Genomic DNA, 19,521 nt, shown 5'->3' with positions numbered 1-19,521 from the left:
TGCCCCCCTTCTGTCTTCTTCCTTTTGTATTCTCTCCATCATCCATGCCACTCAGTGTCAAATCCTCTTGATGGCACCACTTTGGCCAAAACAGAAGTTGTTTCCATTTCTGTGCCTGCTCCTGTTGATGCCTCCTCTTTTCCTCTCGCCCACTCTTTTCAGATAACCTCTTTTGGATATGCTGTTTCCTTCTATTCTGGTCAGTAATGCCCACCTTTGAGATGAGATGCTGTACAATACTGCTTGTAGGATTTTCATCATGGTGTTTTGCATCATAAATGTTTATCCATATCATACACTCATCGAATACCACTAATACTGTAGAATTGAATTGCTGCTCCTTCTCTTGGCTCAGTCAGGAATGGTCTGCTTTCAAAATAGAGTTGTTTTTATCATCCACTTCACTGCCTTTGATGCTGCATTCATCCAAACTCATCAGTGCATCCCCCCATTCTGGTGGAGTATGGTTGTCATTACCACTTATCTCCTAGCTGTTTCCTCCTGGGTGTACCCAATTCCACTCAGTTGAGAGTAGGGCAGTGATGTTGTACTGGTGTGGATGCTGTATAAACACTCCTCCTACCACAGACCTAATGTGCTATTCCATTTGCCAGCTGGACAACTTCCACTAAAATAAAATTCATCCCCTTGGTTGGGTACCCTTTTTCTTACCATCATTTAAGAGGTACTGATATTGGTTGGAGCTGGATATAATAGATTACTACTTATCTAGACCTATTTTAAAAATAATTGTTAAAAAGAATATAAATTTTTAAACTTTTTTATGTTGAAAAAATTATAAATATATTTTTTATTCATTTCAGCATATTTTATTTGTTTATAAAAACAATGAGTTCACATGATAGTTTGCTTTGCAGGTGGACCAAGAGGTAGCAGTACTAGGACAACAGAAACTTACTCAACTCAGAGATAGTATTGGTTGTGTATCAGATATAGCAGTACCAGGAGATTTTAGTGAAAATCCTAATTTCCCTCCAGAATTACGAGCAGAGGTATGTTTTGCACTTAATTACTCTACTAATTGTTTTGTTTCTATACAATACAAAAAATATCAGATGAGAAAAATCCACAAGATGTTATAAAGTGGATTAACAAATTGTTTAACAGTCTTTAAATGTTGCAATAGTTCTTTCATTTATATTGTGCTTTCAGTTTTAAAGGGTGAAATGTTTATATACACAAGATCAGTTATGAACAGTGAAAGTTTTTCTAAAGAAAACAAAGATTAAGTGCAGGCTGTTGTAATCATTACTTGGACAAAGGAATGAGATTTGATTTATTGTATTTGTAATTTTGTTGTCAAATTAAAGCAGTAATAAGACTTCACAGACATTTACCTCACCCTTTTTTCAGTCTTTATTTTTTTTCTTTTGTCTTAGGTTACCATGAGACACATTTTCTTCCTTCCCTCCATATTGAGGTGTTTGCCATTTTTAGTTCTTTCCCTCCACATGAGGCTTTGCTTTTGGGATCTTCTAGGGTCAGGCACTGCTATTTGTTTACCATCCTCTGCTGATAGGGATTTACAGTTAGCTCTCTTTCTCCACCCCTCTGGTTTTTTTAATTACTTCTGCACATTTAGTGTCACATGGAGTATATTTGTTGCTATACTCAGTTGTTTTTTATTTGCTCTTTTATTTCATTCCTAGACATTATCATATTTATTCATTTTACATGTTTTGCATCCTCCTGTTCTTTACCCATTTTGCCAGTGCTGATTGTAGTTCTGGATTAATCAGTCCCACTTCAATCAGTTTTGGGAGTGCCCTATTTTAATATGTAGTCTTTGATCACATTTGGGTTAGCTGTTTCTGCATGACTACAAATGCCCATGGTACACATTCTTATCATTGTTTTTTTTCAACATGTTATTCAGTACCAGTTTCATGCCTTGACCTTTGGGCTTGTTCTGGTGCCCTATGTCTATTATGGGGTGGTCTGCTGTCTATCCAACTTCAACATTTTTGGGGATTTTGCCTGCACCATACATTAGATGCCTGGCTTCTGTTAGTTTCTTTCAAATGGAAGTAGTCTTAACATACTTATTTACTCCTTCCACAGTCAGGTTGGATAGTTGGATTTTTCCTCTTACATTCCTCACATTCTAGTCTCTTTGAGGTAAGTATTTTCAAACACCTTCTTTATCAAGACCATTGCTCTCCTCCTCAATTGCATTCACAGAAGTATTATATTATCTGAGTCTTTTTCCTATTAATTTTCAACCTTCATTCTTTGTCTGTATACATTGATAGTCAAATGTATCACCCACAATGTTGGGTTTGCTGTGTCCTCCTCTTTTTCTGGGTTGTTTTTCTTCCCTGATGCTCATCTTCAAAGATGGGGGATGTGATTTAATCAGTAGGAGGTTACAGGACAATGGTCTACAGATAAAATGTTTTATCCATTTCACATTTGGCACTTCCACCAATCTGAGGTGCTTTAGTTCACTCTCTTCCTCTTGTCTAGATGTGACTAATTCTGTTTCATTTTGACTTCCTTATTGTGATGGTTTATATCACTCACCAATATAGAACACTTATCCTTTTTCCCTTTGCTGTAAACAGTGAATTTTCTTTTTTGAGCTCACACAATTGACATGCATCTCCTGGAAGGTCATGTTCCAGGCCTCTCGAGATGGATTCCTGTACATGGTGAGGGGACCTCCAAGAAAAGGTTCTGTACTTTTAGTTTACCTCCTGTGGGATCTAAACATCCACCCACATGTTTTCTGTGCATGACAACCTGTCAAGGGGCAAAGAGGATCCTGCTCGTTGAGAGGTTCAACCTCAACATGCCACTTTGGCGTTGAATTCCTGTAGACAAGTGGACTTGTGGTGGCTCCCTCTCCAGGGTCAATTGGCTAATCCTCTTAGGCTAGGTTTAACCAAGTATTAGTGGTGGACCTTCTCAGGGAGTGTTGTGGCCATTGTTTCTGATGCTTGTGTTTGAGTATAGTGCTCAAGAAACCCTGGTGTTACTGCAGTGTCCTTCTTTGGCATTGTAGTCAGTTCCCTTGTTGTACTCCATAGTGGATGGGTTTAGTGGGCACTGAAATTTATTATATTTATTATGGATACTCCAGTCCATGAAAAATATTAAAAAACAACAGATAATTAGAAAACAACCACACATTTTCAATCCTGTTGCACAGTCATTATCACAGTCAGATTCCACACCTTGGTTTCTTATTATTCATTCATTATCTGAGAAGTATTTAGGGCAGATGTCTCTCTTTTTATTCAGAAAGGGTTGCAGGGGCTTGGTGGCTTCCCCCAAGTAAGTAATGAAGTTGCACTTTTGAGATATTTTAGTGAAAACCTCTACAACACAATATGCCAAACTCCTCTTCCATTTGAATGCCCATGCTACTCTTAATTCCTCAAGAGAAGTTATTTTTAAAAGGGATTTGAAGAACATTTGCGAGTCAGAGATCCTTGCTGGTTTCTCCAGTCAAGGTATTCTGTGACATATCTCCACTCAGTCTTTTACTCTTCATACTTAAAAGAGTTGATGAGTCAATGTCTACTCCTATCAATGCTCCCACCATTCCACTGGTTCTCCAGGTCTACTTCCATTGGCTCCAAGATGCAGAACAATTATTCATTCGCGCCCCCAGTCTCTGGAATCCACATCCACTGACAGAGACCTGTCCACTCAACCTAGGGCAATGTCCATGGAGATCAACAGACCACATTCAACATAGTCGAAAACAAAAGGGTTCTCCTCCACATAAATAAAAATGGCCACTTTGATATAGTAGAACTATTGAGATTTCTGTTTGAATGTGGAATACTTTAAGGTTTTGGTTGATTCTTATCATCTTTTGTCTTTCCTTCCAAGAAATGTTTATGAAACCTGTCAATACAGTCACCTTTTGGCAGCTTTCTTTGTACCGGAGTGACAGATTGTGATGACAAGTGCATGGAGGAATGGCACTGCTGATCAACAAGCATGTGCCCACCCTGTCTTTGCCACTTGATACACCCTTAGAACCTGTAACCATCCTTGTTTCCATTGGTCATACCATGATTGTATTTCTCTTTACCTGTCTGCTGGAGAGACTTCTGATTTATCAGACCTTGAACAGTTACCATCTCCCATTTTAATCTTAGGAGGCTTTAATGGATGTACTTCCCTCTAGGATGGTGCTGATATTGATGAGAGAGGTCATTCTATAGAGCATATGCTCTCAGATCACAACCTTTCCCTCTTTATTACTGGGTCTCATGAACCTCTTCAGTCTTTTACTGCTATTGATCTCTCTGATGGTCCCCTTCACTCTTCTCTCACTTTTCTTGGGGGGTTTACAATGACCCATGGGGCATTGATCATTTTGTAGGTATCCCACACTTTCAAACTGCATTGCTTTTAAGTGGTCCTGTGCCCATGCTTGGCAGAAGGAATCTGGATTAAGTTCACAACCAGCATCTTTTCTACCAGCAGTTTCATAATCATATGATTAGGAATGTCAGTGAGCAGTATACTTCCCTCCCCTTTTTGATCTTGCTATCTGATGTCCAGAAAGTTTCTTATGCCTAGATCATCACCAGTACTCTTGGCAAAAACTTTTCTCATGCATTTAGCATTTCTGTTTTATCGCCTGCCTTTTGGACATCATGTTTCGGGTAGAGTGGTTGTCTCTTTCATTTTGGGCTGATTATTTTTATGATTATAATCACCTCTTCACCTTGGTGTAACTCAAGCTTGCTCTTCATCATTCCGGCAGTACATCAGTCAGATGTGATTATATTCACTATGAGATGCTGTGTCATCTCTTTCCTGCCTTTATTGCTATTATTCTGATTGTTTTTAACTGGATTTGGCAGGAGAATGTATTTCCTGGTGCTTGGCACTAGGCTGTTGTCCTCATTTTATCTAAGCATGAGAGGGATCCCAAGATTCCTTCAAACTATTGTTCAATCATTTAGTGAAGTTGGTTAATGCTCATCTTGTTTAGTTCTTTCAATCAAACAAACTCCTCTTGCTCACCCAGTGTGGGTTCCAAAGACAGTTCTTCACTGTGGACTTGAAACGTCAATCAGGAATTATTTCTCAGGACACAACATCTTGTTCCTGTATTCTCTGACCTTGAGAAGGCTTATGATACAACGTGGAGGTATGTAGTTTTTCAAGACCACCATTCATATGGGTTATGTGACTACACACTTTAATACAGAAGTTTTTAATGGACTGGTGATTCCAATTCCATATGGACTCAATGCTTTCGTATTCTTTTCCACAGGAAATTGGAGTTTCTCAGGGCTGTATTTTGATTGTCACACTTTTCAGTGTGCTGCGTAAGGCTGTTACTTCATGACTTTCTCCTACTGTTACAAACAGGCTCTTGGTCAATGACTTCCACATCTTATGTTGGTTTATTGAGTGGCAGCTTCAAACTGCCCTCAGTTATTTGTTGAAGTGGACCACAACAAATGGTTTTACCTTTTCTTTCTCTATAACTCCAATCACCCACTTGTGCCACCAACAGGGTATTCACTTTGATCCCAAGCTCCAACTCAGTGATTTTCTCCTTCCAGTAGTCACTGATGCAAAGTTCTTGGGAATTATTTTCGATTATAAGCTGACCTTTATACCACACATCAAGCAGCTATGCGTCAAATGTATAAAGGTGCTGAACATCCTCTCTGTCCTCTCTTCCACCTCTTGGGAAGCAGATCAATGTTCTACGCTAAAGATCTATCATGCCCTCATTTTATCCAAACTCAATTATTGATCTCTGGTCTATGGTTTTGCCAGTATCTTGGCCTTAAAGCTGTTATACTGTATTCACCATCTGGGGCTTCAGCTCTGCACAGAGCTTTTCACATTTCTTCAGTCCAGAGTTTGTACACAGAATCTCACAAACGTCCTTTTCACCTTCACCACTTGCAACTTACTTTAAGCTTCAAAACTTCATTCCTTACCACAGCATCCCACCTGTGGATGTGTCTTCCTCCCTCAGTGGGCTATGCTTTTTCAGAATAGATGGTCTGCCATTGCTCCTTTTAACCTTTTTGTCCAGGTACAGCTGGCTGAATTAGATCTGTCCTTAAACGACATTGCTGTCTCCACTGGTCAGCCCAACCCACCATGGCTTATTAATACCCCATCTGTGACCTTTTTCGAATCATCCAAGTAAGGCAGATGCTTTCAATTGAAAGTACCATCTTTTATTTGCCAAATATCTTTTGAACCATCCTTCTATTCCCATTTATACAGATGGTTTGAAATCAGGTGACTCTGTTGGTTCTGGTATGGTTTGATGGTTGCACACAGAATTACCCTCTACAGTTTGTGTTCACTGCCAAACTGAATGCTAGTTCTCTTGCCCTGGATCATGTAGAAGCTATGCAGCACACCAGTTATACTATTTATACCAACCCACTTAACTGTCTAGTGGCTCTAGAATTACTTCATGTTAGTTCTCACATTGTTTTTGTCAATATTCAAAACTGACTGACCTGTTTCTCTTTATCATCCATTTTTATCCAGTTTTTCTAGATACCAGACCACATCAGTATCATTGAGAATGAGCTCACTGACACTGCAACCAAGTCCGTCTGCTCTGATGTTAACATTGTCATGCCTGTCCTATATACGGACTACGCTCCTGTATTTAAGGCTTGTCTCCATGTCAGTTAGCTTGGAGGAAGCAACATACTAAAAACTTTTTCAGATCAAATCCTCAGTGGTATTGGTAACAGTTTTTTAATTTTTATATTTGACATTGATTTTACTTTTATATTTTTTTACTGGTTGTTTGATGCAGATAGCCTAGTTGCTTTGCACCAATAGACACCAAATAGACAACAAAAACAAACAAGCATGTTTTAGGTGCTTTGTCTTCATTGCTAATTGACTTTCCACTCCCAATACACTTTCTCCCTGGGAGTGACCTCTTGAGCTTCCTAATTTTTGTTGGATCTGCCTCTTGTTGGGTTCTCCTTCATGTAAAGTTTTTGAGTCTTTTATCATTTCCTAGCTAATTGTCTCTCTTCTTTTTGGTCTGTGATTTGTCATCCATTTTCCATGGTTGTCATTAACTTCAGACAGTATTATGTCCAGCTTTTTAATGTTTTTTCCTCATTCTGTCAGTCCTCTTCTTCAAATTTTTATTCATCTATGTTATTGCAGTTCAGGTTTTTCTCATTGAACTTTCCTGACTGGCACTGCTTAGTTTTTTTTGGATGTTTCACCTTGATTTGTTTCTTTTATTCTGGGTCACATTTATTAGTTTATTATAGTATATTTCTATCAACATTTTCATTTCTTACCATCTTCTACATGTCTTCTTGGTGGGATTTAGGTGATGTTCTCTGTACAGTACATGTTGTGGGTAGCTTCATTGTTTTCATGGCATCTTTCCATTGAATCCATTTCCTATAGCAGTTTCCTTTCCTTACTGCACACTTTTGTCTTTGGATACTTTTGAAGGATGCTTTTTTCTTTCCCTTCAACTGGTCCCTCCACTTTCTTAGTGTTGGATTCTAGCTACTTACATGAGAAGAAGTAATGTATCGTATTGGAAGCTATAACTCTACTACACAAAATATGTATTTCTGATAGGTATTTGGCTCATGTTACACTTCCCACTGAAAATCAGTGCTTCCATTTTCTTCCAAAACTTGAAGTGAAAGTTCAGTAGCATTGAACAAAGGGAGTCACATGCATCAAAAAAGTGTCACACTGTTATTGGTGGAGGGTTGTCACATGGTGATTTATATGAGATGCACTTGAATCAGTCAATTCAAAGAAGAGTGGTAACTTGTGGCATGTGAAAAAAATGTTTTACATATAGTGGACATTTTCAGTGTAAGAAAACAACAACTTTCTCCCAACTTATGGTGATAGAAAGCCTAGCTTGACTATGAATATCTGGTCATATATAATTCATTATCTTGGGCCTACTTATTCATTTTTAAACCATTCTTTCAGTTACACAATTACATATGTTTGCTCATTTCTATATAAATCATGTTTTAGTTAAGTAATTATCTATTCATTAATCCTAGAAATACCCATGTGAGGTAACTATGACCTCATGCTACCTATTGTTAATTATCACTAGCATTCTCGGGTTAAGAAACAGTTAATCCATGAATATATAACACTTAGTGTAGTATATCTCATTTTAAGGTTACTTGCAAATTTTTATTTTTGATTTTCCATCATTCAGTACATAAATATGGTGACCATTGTCAAAATATGCTCATTACTAACTTTAGTTAATCTTTTATAATTTCATTTCTTTCTTCAGCCATTTCCTCTCAACTGTTATGGTCACTTGTTTAAATTACTGTATTATGAAATATGTGATGACCTGACATTTTTATTTCTAAATAAAAATGAAAATTATTACTGGTCAAAGAAAAATGTGTGTTTTGAAGGAGTTTTTTGGTTTTATTGACAATAAATAATAACACCCGTTGTGTTTTGTATTTTAGTAATCACAAAGTATTTTTCAAAATGATGTTTCAGTCATGTTCTTTTCACTATTTAATTTTACAGTATAAGATAATGTAAACTTATACATCATTGTTCTTTATTTTATAGGACCTTTATAAATCAGGATTCTTCTATATTAATGGAGTTTTTTACAATGACATGAGAAACACAGGAAATCGAGACTACAGCAGGTAAATCCTGGTTTGACAGCTAAACAGTTGGTATTCTAAGCTAGTTATGGTGAAGGTATATTATTTAGATTAGTTTATTTCTTTCCATTATGGGTATGATCATAAGTACTTTATATAACTAAATATGTCTAATTTTGGTTACAAAGTCAGTATGTTTCTAAATGGTAAATATTTTGAATTAATTGCTACATTATAGTTATTACTGTTCATCTTGCGTGTGTAACTCAATTATATAAAACTAAACTTTATTTATAATTTGTAACCATTTCAGGCAAATAAGGGCATGGGCAGAAACGGTGGAAGGAGTAGGTCCATTCACTAGCAAGAATATGGAAGACTGCCAGTTTATGGACTTGGATTTACGACTTGGTTATCCATATGTGTATGTCCATCAAGGCTTCTGTGAACACCTGATTGTGTTTTCTGACCTTAGGTAACCATATTGTATAGTTTGTCTATCCATCTGGTGTAATGTTTTCATAATCTTTTTATTAATATTGTTGAGAGTAACCTGAGGGTCACCATTTATTTTTTGCATTGTTAAATGTGTCAGTTTTTGCATTACTGCATTGAGTTTCATTGTCTCCATATACTGAGCCGTATACTTTGTGCATTCTGAAAGGATATTTTTTTGTAGATAAGGAATTCACTTCAAAGTTGTATAAATGGAAAATTTTCTGATACAGGAAGAGTTTACTCTCAGAGCATTACATCTTGAAAATGTGTAACAAATTCAATAAGTATGAATACTTGTTACTTGTTTCTGTTTGTACCTTATATACTTATAGTATTTAATGATACCTGTGTAGTGTGTATAAAATGGACAAGCATATTGGGAAGTTGGCCACTTAGTGTTACACATATCCATTTGCATCATATCAAGGAGGTAGAGGCTTACTGGTGTGTGAAAACAATACAAGATAATTAAATCAAAGTACTGGAGTGTATTTGGAGAACAAGTGAGCAAAATCAGAGATATAACTGGCCAAAAATGTTTTTGATTGTTCTAACTGACTAAAATAGAACATAAAAAACATCTATATAGAATAAAAAGTTAAAGAAATGAACAAACAGATAAAATTGGAAAAAGAAAAATTAGAAAAAAATTCCTATCTTTCAAGACGTTTTGTCTTTGTGCAATGAAACTTGTAAAGACTGAAACAGGTATATAATTTTAATAGGCAGTAGTAATAACAGAATGATTCATGATTAATTTAGTGGAAATTGAAGTTTAAGTTTAAATATAAATTCCTAGTGTGTATTATTGGCTTGTAAAGAATAGGTCAATAATCTATGGATACACTTATATTGTATAACATTTTTTAAACTTTCTTCAAGTTTGACTTTTAATTAAAGTATTATAAAACATTATTGTTGAATAAATTGAAATATTCACCAACTGCTTTATGACAAATGTCCACTAAATGTTCTTTAATACGTTTGAAACTTCACCTAATATTGTCAACATGGAAAGCTTGGAATATAGTAAAGGTGCATTGAATAAATTAACTAAGGTTATATGATTGATAAATAAAAGGCTTACAGAGATCAATTAATTTATTGTTTCTTAAACAACTATTGGTGTCATACTGAATGACATATTTACAGAATTTTTAATATTCAAAACTGTAGAACTGTAAAAGTATATTTTGGAGAAACCAGTATTCATTTAGAGGTTTCACTCTTAAATATCAGTGAGATTGGATAAAAGGATCTGCTGAGATAATTATAAATATAATAAAAGAGTATCTAATTGTCAAGAGTTATGATTATGAAATATTTTTAAGAGCCCTAAGGGTTTTTAAAAATTATATGGTCAAATTTATTGATTTTTGTTTTAAAAAAGAATATTCTAATAGCTTATACTAAGTAAACAAATATTGAAAGCTGCTACTTTATGATATCTATATAGAATTGTCTTTTACTATTGATTCTTATGGAACTGAAAACTTGGTACATTGTTGAAAATAAGTATTTCTATTCCTTTTCATAATATTTCTTTATAATTTTCAACAAAAGTGCTGCAGTAATAAGTGTACAACTAATAGTAATTGTGAGTTTTCTCTTAAGTACAGTAATTTTTGCTGGTCTTTTTCATTTTTAATGGACATTTGGGTTATCCTGACTCTTTAGTCATTTCATCTCTTACTCAATTACCCAGCTGACTACATGTCATCAGTGGATCATCCATAACTGCAGTTCCCATCTAATAATTACACATAATTTGTTTCCTAATGGGTTTGGACCAGAATAGTTCAAGGTATGCTTCAGCCATCTTGTATGACATTTCAAGCCTTAGAGTCGTATATATGCTCTGTCTTTCACATCTACTCTCAAAGTCATCCCTTCTGCTTTAGAAACAATGGTTTTAATTCAGTAAGAGTCATTTCCCTAGTGTGAAATTGGATGCATTAACTCTAGTAGGACCTTGTTTCTCAGTGGCGTAAATTCAGGTTCATTATTGCTGAGCATAATTATTTCTTTCATCACTCTTTTTTTCTAAAGGTTTGGTTGAAATGAGAATTTTTTTGAAGTAGGATTTCCTTTTTTTTCCTTATCCTATGTGGCACAGTTTTTTCTTGATGCCTTTGATTTTGTGCAGTTTTACTACTTCCTTGGCTCAACTACCTTGCTTATTAGCTGCTTTTATTCTAGGCTTCATACCTACTCTCTCTTCCACCTTCAGGTACCACAAAAACCATCTTTCTTTCTTGTCCTCATTCTCTAATGATCTCTTCCATTTACTACATTTCTGAGTTTCAAGACATTGTCCATAGTGTATTTATATCTTGTCTTAGATGTTTTGCTTCTCTTCCCTTTGCCTTTAGCAACTTGTTCGATCTACTATTTTCTCTGAGTCATTTCAGGTGTAAAAAGATCTATGATTCTTGTACTCTTTTCTCAGAAAGTTCTATACTTGTATTCTGAAAGAATCTTTGTACCAAAGTTCTATACTTGTATTCTGAAAGAATCTTTGTACCAAAGTTCTATACTTGTATTCTGAAAGAATCTTTGTACCAAAGTTCTATACTTGTATTCTGAAAGAATCTTTGTACTGAAGTTCTATACTTGTATTCTGAAAGAATCTTTGTACCAAAGTTCTATACTTGCATTCTGAAAGAATCTTTGTACCAAAGTTCTATACTTGCATTCTGAAAGAATCTTTGTACCAAAGTTCTATACTTGCATTCTGAAAGAATCTTTGTACCAAAGTTCTATACTTGCATTCTGAAAGAATCTTTGTACCAAAGTTCTATACTTGCATTCTGAAAGAATCTTTGTACCAAAGTTCTATACTTGCATTCTGAAAGAATCTTTGTACCAAAGTTCTATACTTGCATTCTGAAAGAATCTTTGTACCAAAGTTCTATACTTTATTCTGAAAGAATCTTTGTACCAAAGTTCTATACTTGCATTCTGAAAGAATCTTTGTACCAAAGTTCTATACTTGCATTCTGAAAGAATCTTTGTACCAAAGTTCTATACTTGCATTCTGAAAGAATCTTTGTACCAGTTCTATAGTTCTATACTTGCATTCTGAAAGAATCTTTGTACCAAAGTTCTATACTTGCATTCTGAAAGAATCTTTGTACCAAAGTTCTATACTTGCATTCTGAAAGAATCTTTGTACCAAAGTTCTATACTTGCATTCTGAAAGAATCTTTGTACCAAAGTTCTATACTTGCATTCTGAAAGAATCTTTGTACTGAAGTTCTATACTTGTATTCTGAAAGAGTCTTTGTACCAAAGATGTGAGCTGCAAATGAAAATAACTACATTTGTGTTACCTACCATGAATGATCCATATGTTATTCGCTAGAATGCTTTATGTGACCTGTTAGAACCATTTGTTATTGTATTAAAAAAAAGACAATCTTGGAGAAGGCTTCCAAAAATGTCTTCTACAAGTATTGCTCTATCCATTTATCAACTTGGCTTGTACAGCTGATCCTTCTTGTCTGTCATGCTGTATCTGAACACCATAACCCTATACATGCAAGCCTAGTTCTCTTGCACATGCTACAACATGCATGTTACATTCAAAACTTAATTGAATAACTTTATTATCAATAAACATTATAACATAGCTTATTTTCCAAATGTTTATGTTGTTTATTTATCATAACTCAGTTTTAAATTATCAATTTCAAGAAGAAATACACAAACAGATTTCAGTCTTCGTTTTCCTGTGTCATGTGGTGTTAAAAAATTATAATTTAAATACAGGATTATGCAGTTTCCAACCAAATATAAATATAAGTTACATATAATTATAAACCAAAATTTAAACTTTGAACCACCAATTTTCATGATTTGCCAAAATATCAATAAACCTTTAAACCCACAAGAGAAGTCCCTCCCCTGTATGAATATTGAGATAATTTGCTAATCAACCTTACATGGCTGATAGATGTATATATAACTAACAGAAAGAGTAGATTCTCCTCCACATAAACTTTGTGATTTTTTTTCCTAGTTTTAGTCCTAAATTCTAAGTCAGCAGAATTGTTTGATTATTTCAGTTATAGCATTTTGCTGTTACAAACATTAAAAAAAGGTTTTACCTATTAATCATTTTGTTAGAAACCATATAAATTACAGTATTTTTGAGTTAGTCTGTTCTTGTGAGTTGTGTATTTTTTGTTTTTCTGTTCTAAAATACCTGAAAGCTGCATGAATTATTGTATAGAAATTCAAATCTGTTAGAAACAATAAGGGTTATCAAAGAGTTGAGTGTCAATGAATATTTCAAATATCTGTTTTTTTAAAAATATTTTAATTTATTGTTATATTTATATATATTTTGACAAGGTAACTAAAATGTAAAAATTAGAAGCTTAGTTGAAGCAACAAAACTTCAGTAAAATACATGTGTCAGCAGGTGGAGAATGTGAGTTCAATATGTGCTTGACTTATCCAACCGTTTACATTAACTTTATGGGAAACAGTTGATGGTAAATTTGGTGTGAGGGGCTTGGTCAGATTGAACAACTTAGTAACTATGAAACTGTATATACGCTGTAACTATGAATGTACCAAATGCACATAAGTGAAATTTTGTTAGCTTTTAGTAAGTGTTACAAGTCTTTTGTAAACAAAAAAAAAAAAAAGACTTTTTGCAGCAAAGATTTGTGGGTGAACTTATCAAGCCTTTACTGAGCCAGTCTGAGTGAAAGATAATTTTTAACCTTAGCATGAAAAATACTTTTCATCTTACAGCTTCATGTTTTACTTGCCTAACATCTAGAACTTCCAAAGTAATATCAAAACTTTATCTTTGATATTTTCTACTATAATACTAGCTGTAGCAAGATTATCAATCAATAGTGAAATTAAAAGAATATTACCATGTTTATGCCTGGAATGATTACAAAATGGAAGAGAGAGAATTCCAACTTACTTAACTGTGCCTCTGACATACAGTAAATCACAGCAGGATAAGTTATATGTATATTGAGCTCACATTCCCAATCTGTAAGATAGCCTATTGTGTAACTTTATGCAAAGAACACAACCTTCAATGCCCACTGATTAGGTTAGTTTCATGACTTGGTTGTGAATCAAATATGCTAAAGCTTCTGAAGTACATTCACTCATAATGTTTGACTGGTTTACTCTCTAGAATTACACAAGACATAGAATTCTTGCTCTTATTGCTTGGTTTCACACGTAAACACAATACCATTCTAATCAACCCCCTTTTTTGTATTATGCGAAAGATACATTGAGAGAGAAGAGAGAAGAATGCTTTCTTTCTAAGTGTTGTTAGATGCAATCTATATGTAAGGCTTATACACTGTACTATTTTCTCTTGAATATAGTCTTTTGAGTATTTCTGTTTCTTGGTTGTACTTTAATTCTGCTTCAAGCTCAAATCTTTGGTATTGTCTAGTTTATTATCTTTTTGCAGTGTATTCTTATTTTGTTATTGTTTTGTCAAATTTTAGCACACTCAAGTTCCCATATTCTTTTGTCAATGTAAGAATTCTATTATCAGTAATTTCAAGACAAGTACTCTCAGCAAGAAAGTTTTGGTCATAGCATGAAGTAAAGCCTGTGTACATTTTTCTGACATGTGCAGTAATTCACATGGAATTTTGTTTAGAAGCCACTGATTAAAACAATAAAAACAAAAATACACAACTGTTTGTGTATGGCTGTTAATCCCAACTCCTAGAATTTGATTGAACATGTTTGTACAGTGTTATAAGTATCTTATCTTATTGTCTCAATTGGCCATTTCCTTTGTTAGTAATTTGGGTATTACTATTTTTTTACTTACTTGTGTTGTTCGTGTAAAGTGTGTTACATTACAAATCAATCAAATATCACTTCTCTAATGTATTTAGCAGGAAGTGGTTTTTATAATGCGTAATTTCAAATTGTTGACACTAAATAACTAGAAGTGTATGATATAACCTGTTGTGTTGGATTTTACCTTTTTCTAGTACAGTAAAAATACAGTTAAAACCACAAAACATGTAGCTCTTCCTATATTTTCTATTTTAATAAAAAAAGAACATGAAAATCAAGCTCTCAATATGTATATTAAAATACAGTAAAATCATTTAAAGGTACAAAAAATGCATTAAATGATTTATCACTGTGTCTGCCCTTAAATGAATAATTAAAGATAAATATTTTATTTCATAATTAATTATGAGTTCCAATAAAGACCTTATATCACTATATGAAGAAAGCCTTTAAATAATTTACTATTATACTTATTTGAATGTAATTGTTAACTTCACACTCACTCTTAAAACATAATAATAATTTAATGAAAATTTCCAAATATTTAAGTCAGTTATAATGACATTGTTATTTCCTCATCTAAACTTTTGTCAACAGTTGTTACTAAGTTTGCTTTAAGAACATATTTCATCACAAGATCTTTCTACTTCCTAATACAAAATAAAATCTGTGAAAGTTTACTTAAGTGACTGCCATGCCAATAAAACATTGAATCGAATTTGTTTATATTAAGGGTTATATGTCACAATATAAATTGTAATTTAATCCTTTTGGAGGAATGAAAATCGCTCATAATATATATGAACTTTGTTGCAACATTGTAACCCTAACGAAAATGTACTTTTCAATTATAACTGTATTTTTATTGTTCATACTGGTTTCCAGAACATAACAATGACTTCAACATTTATATATACATCCAGTATGGTCAATCTTATCTTCTAATTGAGCATCTGTAAAATGGAGAGTTACCATAATTACCCTATCCTGCCATTTGTAAACAAATTCCAAACCATATTCCATAAAAAGATGCAATTTAAAGGCTATTTCATGTTCACTTCAAATTGTAGCAAATGTTCATCCAGTCTGGTATTGAGTTGGAATCCTAATAAAGTGGCCTATCAGTGTATTTATATTTAAGTTGTTTTTGAAAGAAAAAAACTTTCTTTAATTGTATAGGCTTTGCCATCCAGATGATAGCCAAGACATTTGTGACTACCCAATGTATTTGAGAACCCCACGGAAACAACGTATCATCTGCATGGTGTGTCACATCAAAACCTCAAGGTACAAACGCTTGACTAAATTATTTAGTATAATGATAAGAAGTTTCTATAATGTGAGTTCTTATTCTGTATTATCAGAGAATGTTTACATTTAGCTATCTTTTTTTTGTCCAGTAAAACAGTTTTGATATTTTTTGTTTTCATTTTCGTACTTTAAATTAATATGCGGAACCAGTAATTGCTTTCAGTATTCAATAAACTTAAAGATTTAATTGATCCATGAATAACCCTTGTGAAGAACAAATTAACACTTAACTGTGTAAGTTTTGCGATTGGGTAGAATTGGACATTTTGATTAAGCTTGGTTGAAGTATGAGAAACACAATGAACATGAGCTTTATAAGATATACACACCCACATCTTGGAACATGTATGTAGTGTCTCTCTTCTGCAATTCATTTAAATTTCTCTGTGTTACAAATTCCTTTCTTTATGTTGTAATTTGGTGATGGTGTGTTGAATATTTATTTTTAATTAAGAGACTGTACTTCCATTATTATGGTTAATTTTACTTACAAAAAAATAATTTATGTGATGGTTATACAATTTTATACCTATCTTTTCTAAATAAAATATGTACAAGAAATAAACTTTGTAGAGACTAGCAACAAAATTCAACGACATCAATTGAACATATTTTGTTTGTCTGTTAACTAATGCTTATTATTTACATCATAATCCAAATGTAAGAAAAACCACTGCAACAGATATAAATAAATGTTATGGTTTGTGAATTCACATATTCATTTCTATGTATTAGTTATAATATAGAATCAGTGATGTCGAGAAAACCCACTTGTAGAGAAATATATTTCTCAAAAACGTTGTTCGCTCTTCTACATAAAATATTTTCTCAACCCAAACGAGCCGTTTTTGCATATATAATATAGAATAGTAACTCAAATGAAATTTTAACTGATACAGCAAAGTTAATCCAATAACTGGTAAACATTATTGAAACATAATTGTTGTACAAAAATATGAAAGAGAATTATGTAATGTGTACCAGATATTTTGTTTGTGGATAAAATCTTTTATGCAAAAACATTGAAAATATAGTACAGTGTTAAGTACCACAGAAACATTACCTACAACCATTAGTAATGTAAAGTATTTTATCAGATTGTAAATAAAGAACAGGCACACTACATGTACACATGTAAACTAATAAAAAAGAATAATTTCAACAGTAACAAACAAAATAAAACAGACTTCAATATCTACATTAAAGACTTGTACAATTCGTTTTTAGACACCATAAAAAAAGCAATAAACCTGAACATGTAAATATATGTGAAAGCAATCATTTCTTTTCCTTTAATTATAAAAAAATAAAAAATTGTAACTTGTTACTGACAAAATAATTTCTAAAGATATTTTTTTTAACTTCAAGATCTTGTCTTGTAATTTACATAAATAAAATTAAACTGATTGGCTATTGAAATTACTTTCCATAAAATTAAAATATGTAAAGTTAAAAATGCATTACGTATTATGCAATGGAAGTGGATCAAAATTTTAAAACAACTATTTTCTATATATATATATATATATGTAGACTTGATCTGTAGCAATTATTTTAATTTTCTTTAGTTATTGTTTTTATAAATATAAAACCGGAATATCAGTTTCCTATACTAGATTCTTACCATTTCTTGTGTTCCTTAAATCAACTGGTTCTTTCATTACATACATTTTAAAATTACATTATTGTTTTGAATAGTCATCTTCCAAAACAGTTGCTTCTACTTTTGAATATTTGCGGTATAATTATTTATAAAGTTCAAATGTATTTTTATAGATGAATGGTAAGGTTTAAATCATAAGTACAGGGTGTAATCCATATAAGTGTATGTGTTTTGATTCTTTAATTGTTTTAACTCCTTTTATTTAAATCCATCTATATATATATATATATGTGTGTGTGTGTTATAATAGTCATCTGTAATAATAAAAGGGTATGTATGTCTGTAACTCTCATAGCTACAAGAAGAAAATCTTGGAACCTAAAATTTTGTATTCATACTAAATGAACATTAAGGGTATGCACCTTGGTGTTATTACTTATCCATGTATACCCTACAGTATAAAAGTTAGATTAATAATTTCTGATATGTAAAAAAGCCAGTGCATTTTAGTAACAATGCATTTATGGCATGTTGCTTAGCAACAAAAGTGTAACATAATATTGTTTGTTGGCCTATGTTCTAGAAGTATAAGATGAAGTGTAGAAAACAAACACTGTTATGATATTTATTGATTTCTTAATTTAAAGTGTCCATTGATTAAAGTGATTTGTTGTTTTTTTTATTAAAAACTTTAGTGATACAAAAGAAACTACCTTAATTCATAAAGGTTGTAAGTTTAAAATTATACTGATGTTTTTACTTTCATGATAAGTTTTGTACGCTTGCTAAGATATATCAACCTGTTAACCCATGCAAAGCCAGCTAATTTTGCTAGTTTCTTTACAATATAGGTGACTATGATACTAAATTAATTTTTTGCAGGTGGGTAACATTTGGAAATAAGAGAGTGCCAGAAGATCCTTTCTTTTTCTGTGAGAATTGTTTCTTTAAGTACAACTATACAGCAGATGGGAAAAAAATAGGGGATTTTGAAGCTCATCTGTATTTTGATCGAACAGCAATATTTTGAGAATAAAATACTATGTTGTGATACACAATTGGGAAATGTTTTCAAAACTGTACATTTCTTTTTTTTAATAAACGTATGAAAAGTAGTTATGTTTTTTTATTTAATTTGATCAACTATAAGTTGTCAAATGTTTATATGATTTATGTATTTAAAGAATCTTTGGTGAGTATAAAACATTGTAATTATTACCCTTTATTCAAAGGATAAAATAAAATTTAAAAAATCTAGTCTTATACAAGACTTTCCCTTCAATACATTTGGTAAAATCAGATGGTATGTTTAAAAAAATGAATAAGAACACAAGTATTACATCTAGTTTTGCTATAAATATATATTTATTCTTGTTTCTTGTACTGAAAAACCATACAAGTTTTAAATATTTAACTACTTTGCAACAAACTTCTACAATATCCCCACTTCTATCTTAAAAATGTCTGTATGCACACACACTTACACAGACTAGCTACTGAAAATTAAAGAGTTATCAGAATGTTTCTGTCCACCTTAAAGTGATTATGGCCACTGTAAGAGGTAAACACATCTTTGTAACATACAGCATGTTTCTTATAATAGTTTTCATTTGTACTTGGCATAGGGGGAATGAATTGCAATCTATTAATATGAAATATGCTCAATGGCATAAGCCTCACTACAACTAGCAAGAT

General features: G+C 32.7%; 1 protein-coding gene across 3 annotated transcripts in view; it reads left to right on the top strand.

Moving 5' to 3' along the window:
• The window catches only part of Pbp49 (proximal sequence element A Pbp49), a 50,337-nt gene extending 31,396 nt beyond the window's left edge, over nucleotides 1-18,941 (top strand). For all 3 annotated transcript variants that reach the window (XM_076479836.1, XM_076479835.1, XM_076479837.1), the window contains exons 5-9: nucleotides 879-1,013; nucleotides 8,575-8,657; nucleotides 8,929-9,090; nucleotides 16,092-16,199; nucleotides 18,709-18,941. In XM_076479836.1, the coding sequence (XP_076335951.1) occupies nucleotides 879-1,013; nucleotides 8,575-8,657; nucleotides 8,929-9,090; nucleotides 16,092-16,199; nucleotides 18,709-18,856 (636 nt within the window). In that variant the 3' untranslated portion in view covers nucleotides 18,857-18,941. The remainder of the gene's footprint in view (nucleotides 1-878; nucleotides 1,014-8,574; nucleotides 8,658-8,928; nucleotides 9,091-16,091; nucleotides 16,200-18,708) is intronic.
• The last annotated feature ends 580 nt before the right edge of the window (nucleotides 18,942-19,521 follow it).

Source organism: Tachypleus tridentatus, chromosome 13, assembly GCF_004210375.1.
Source record: "Tachypleus tridentatus isolate NWPU-2018 chromosome 13, ASM421037v1, whole genome shotgun sequence".
NCBI lineage: Eukaryota > Metazoa > Arthropoda > Merostomata > Xiphosura > Limulidae > Tachypleus > Tachypleus tridentatus.
Note: the sequence above shows the minus strand (reverse complement) of the source record. Positions and strands in the feature narration are given on the sequence as shown.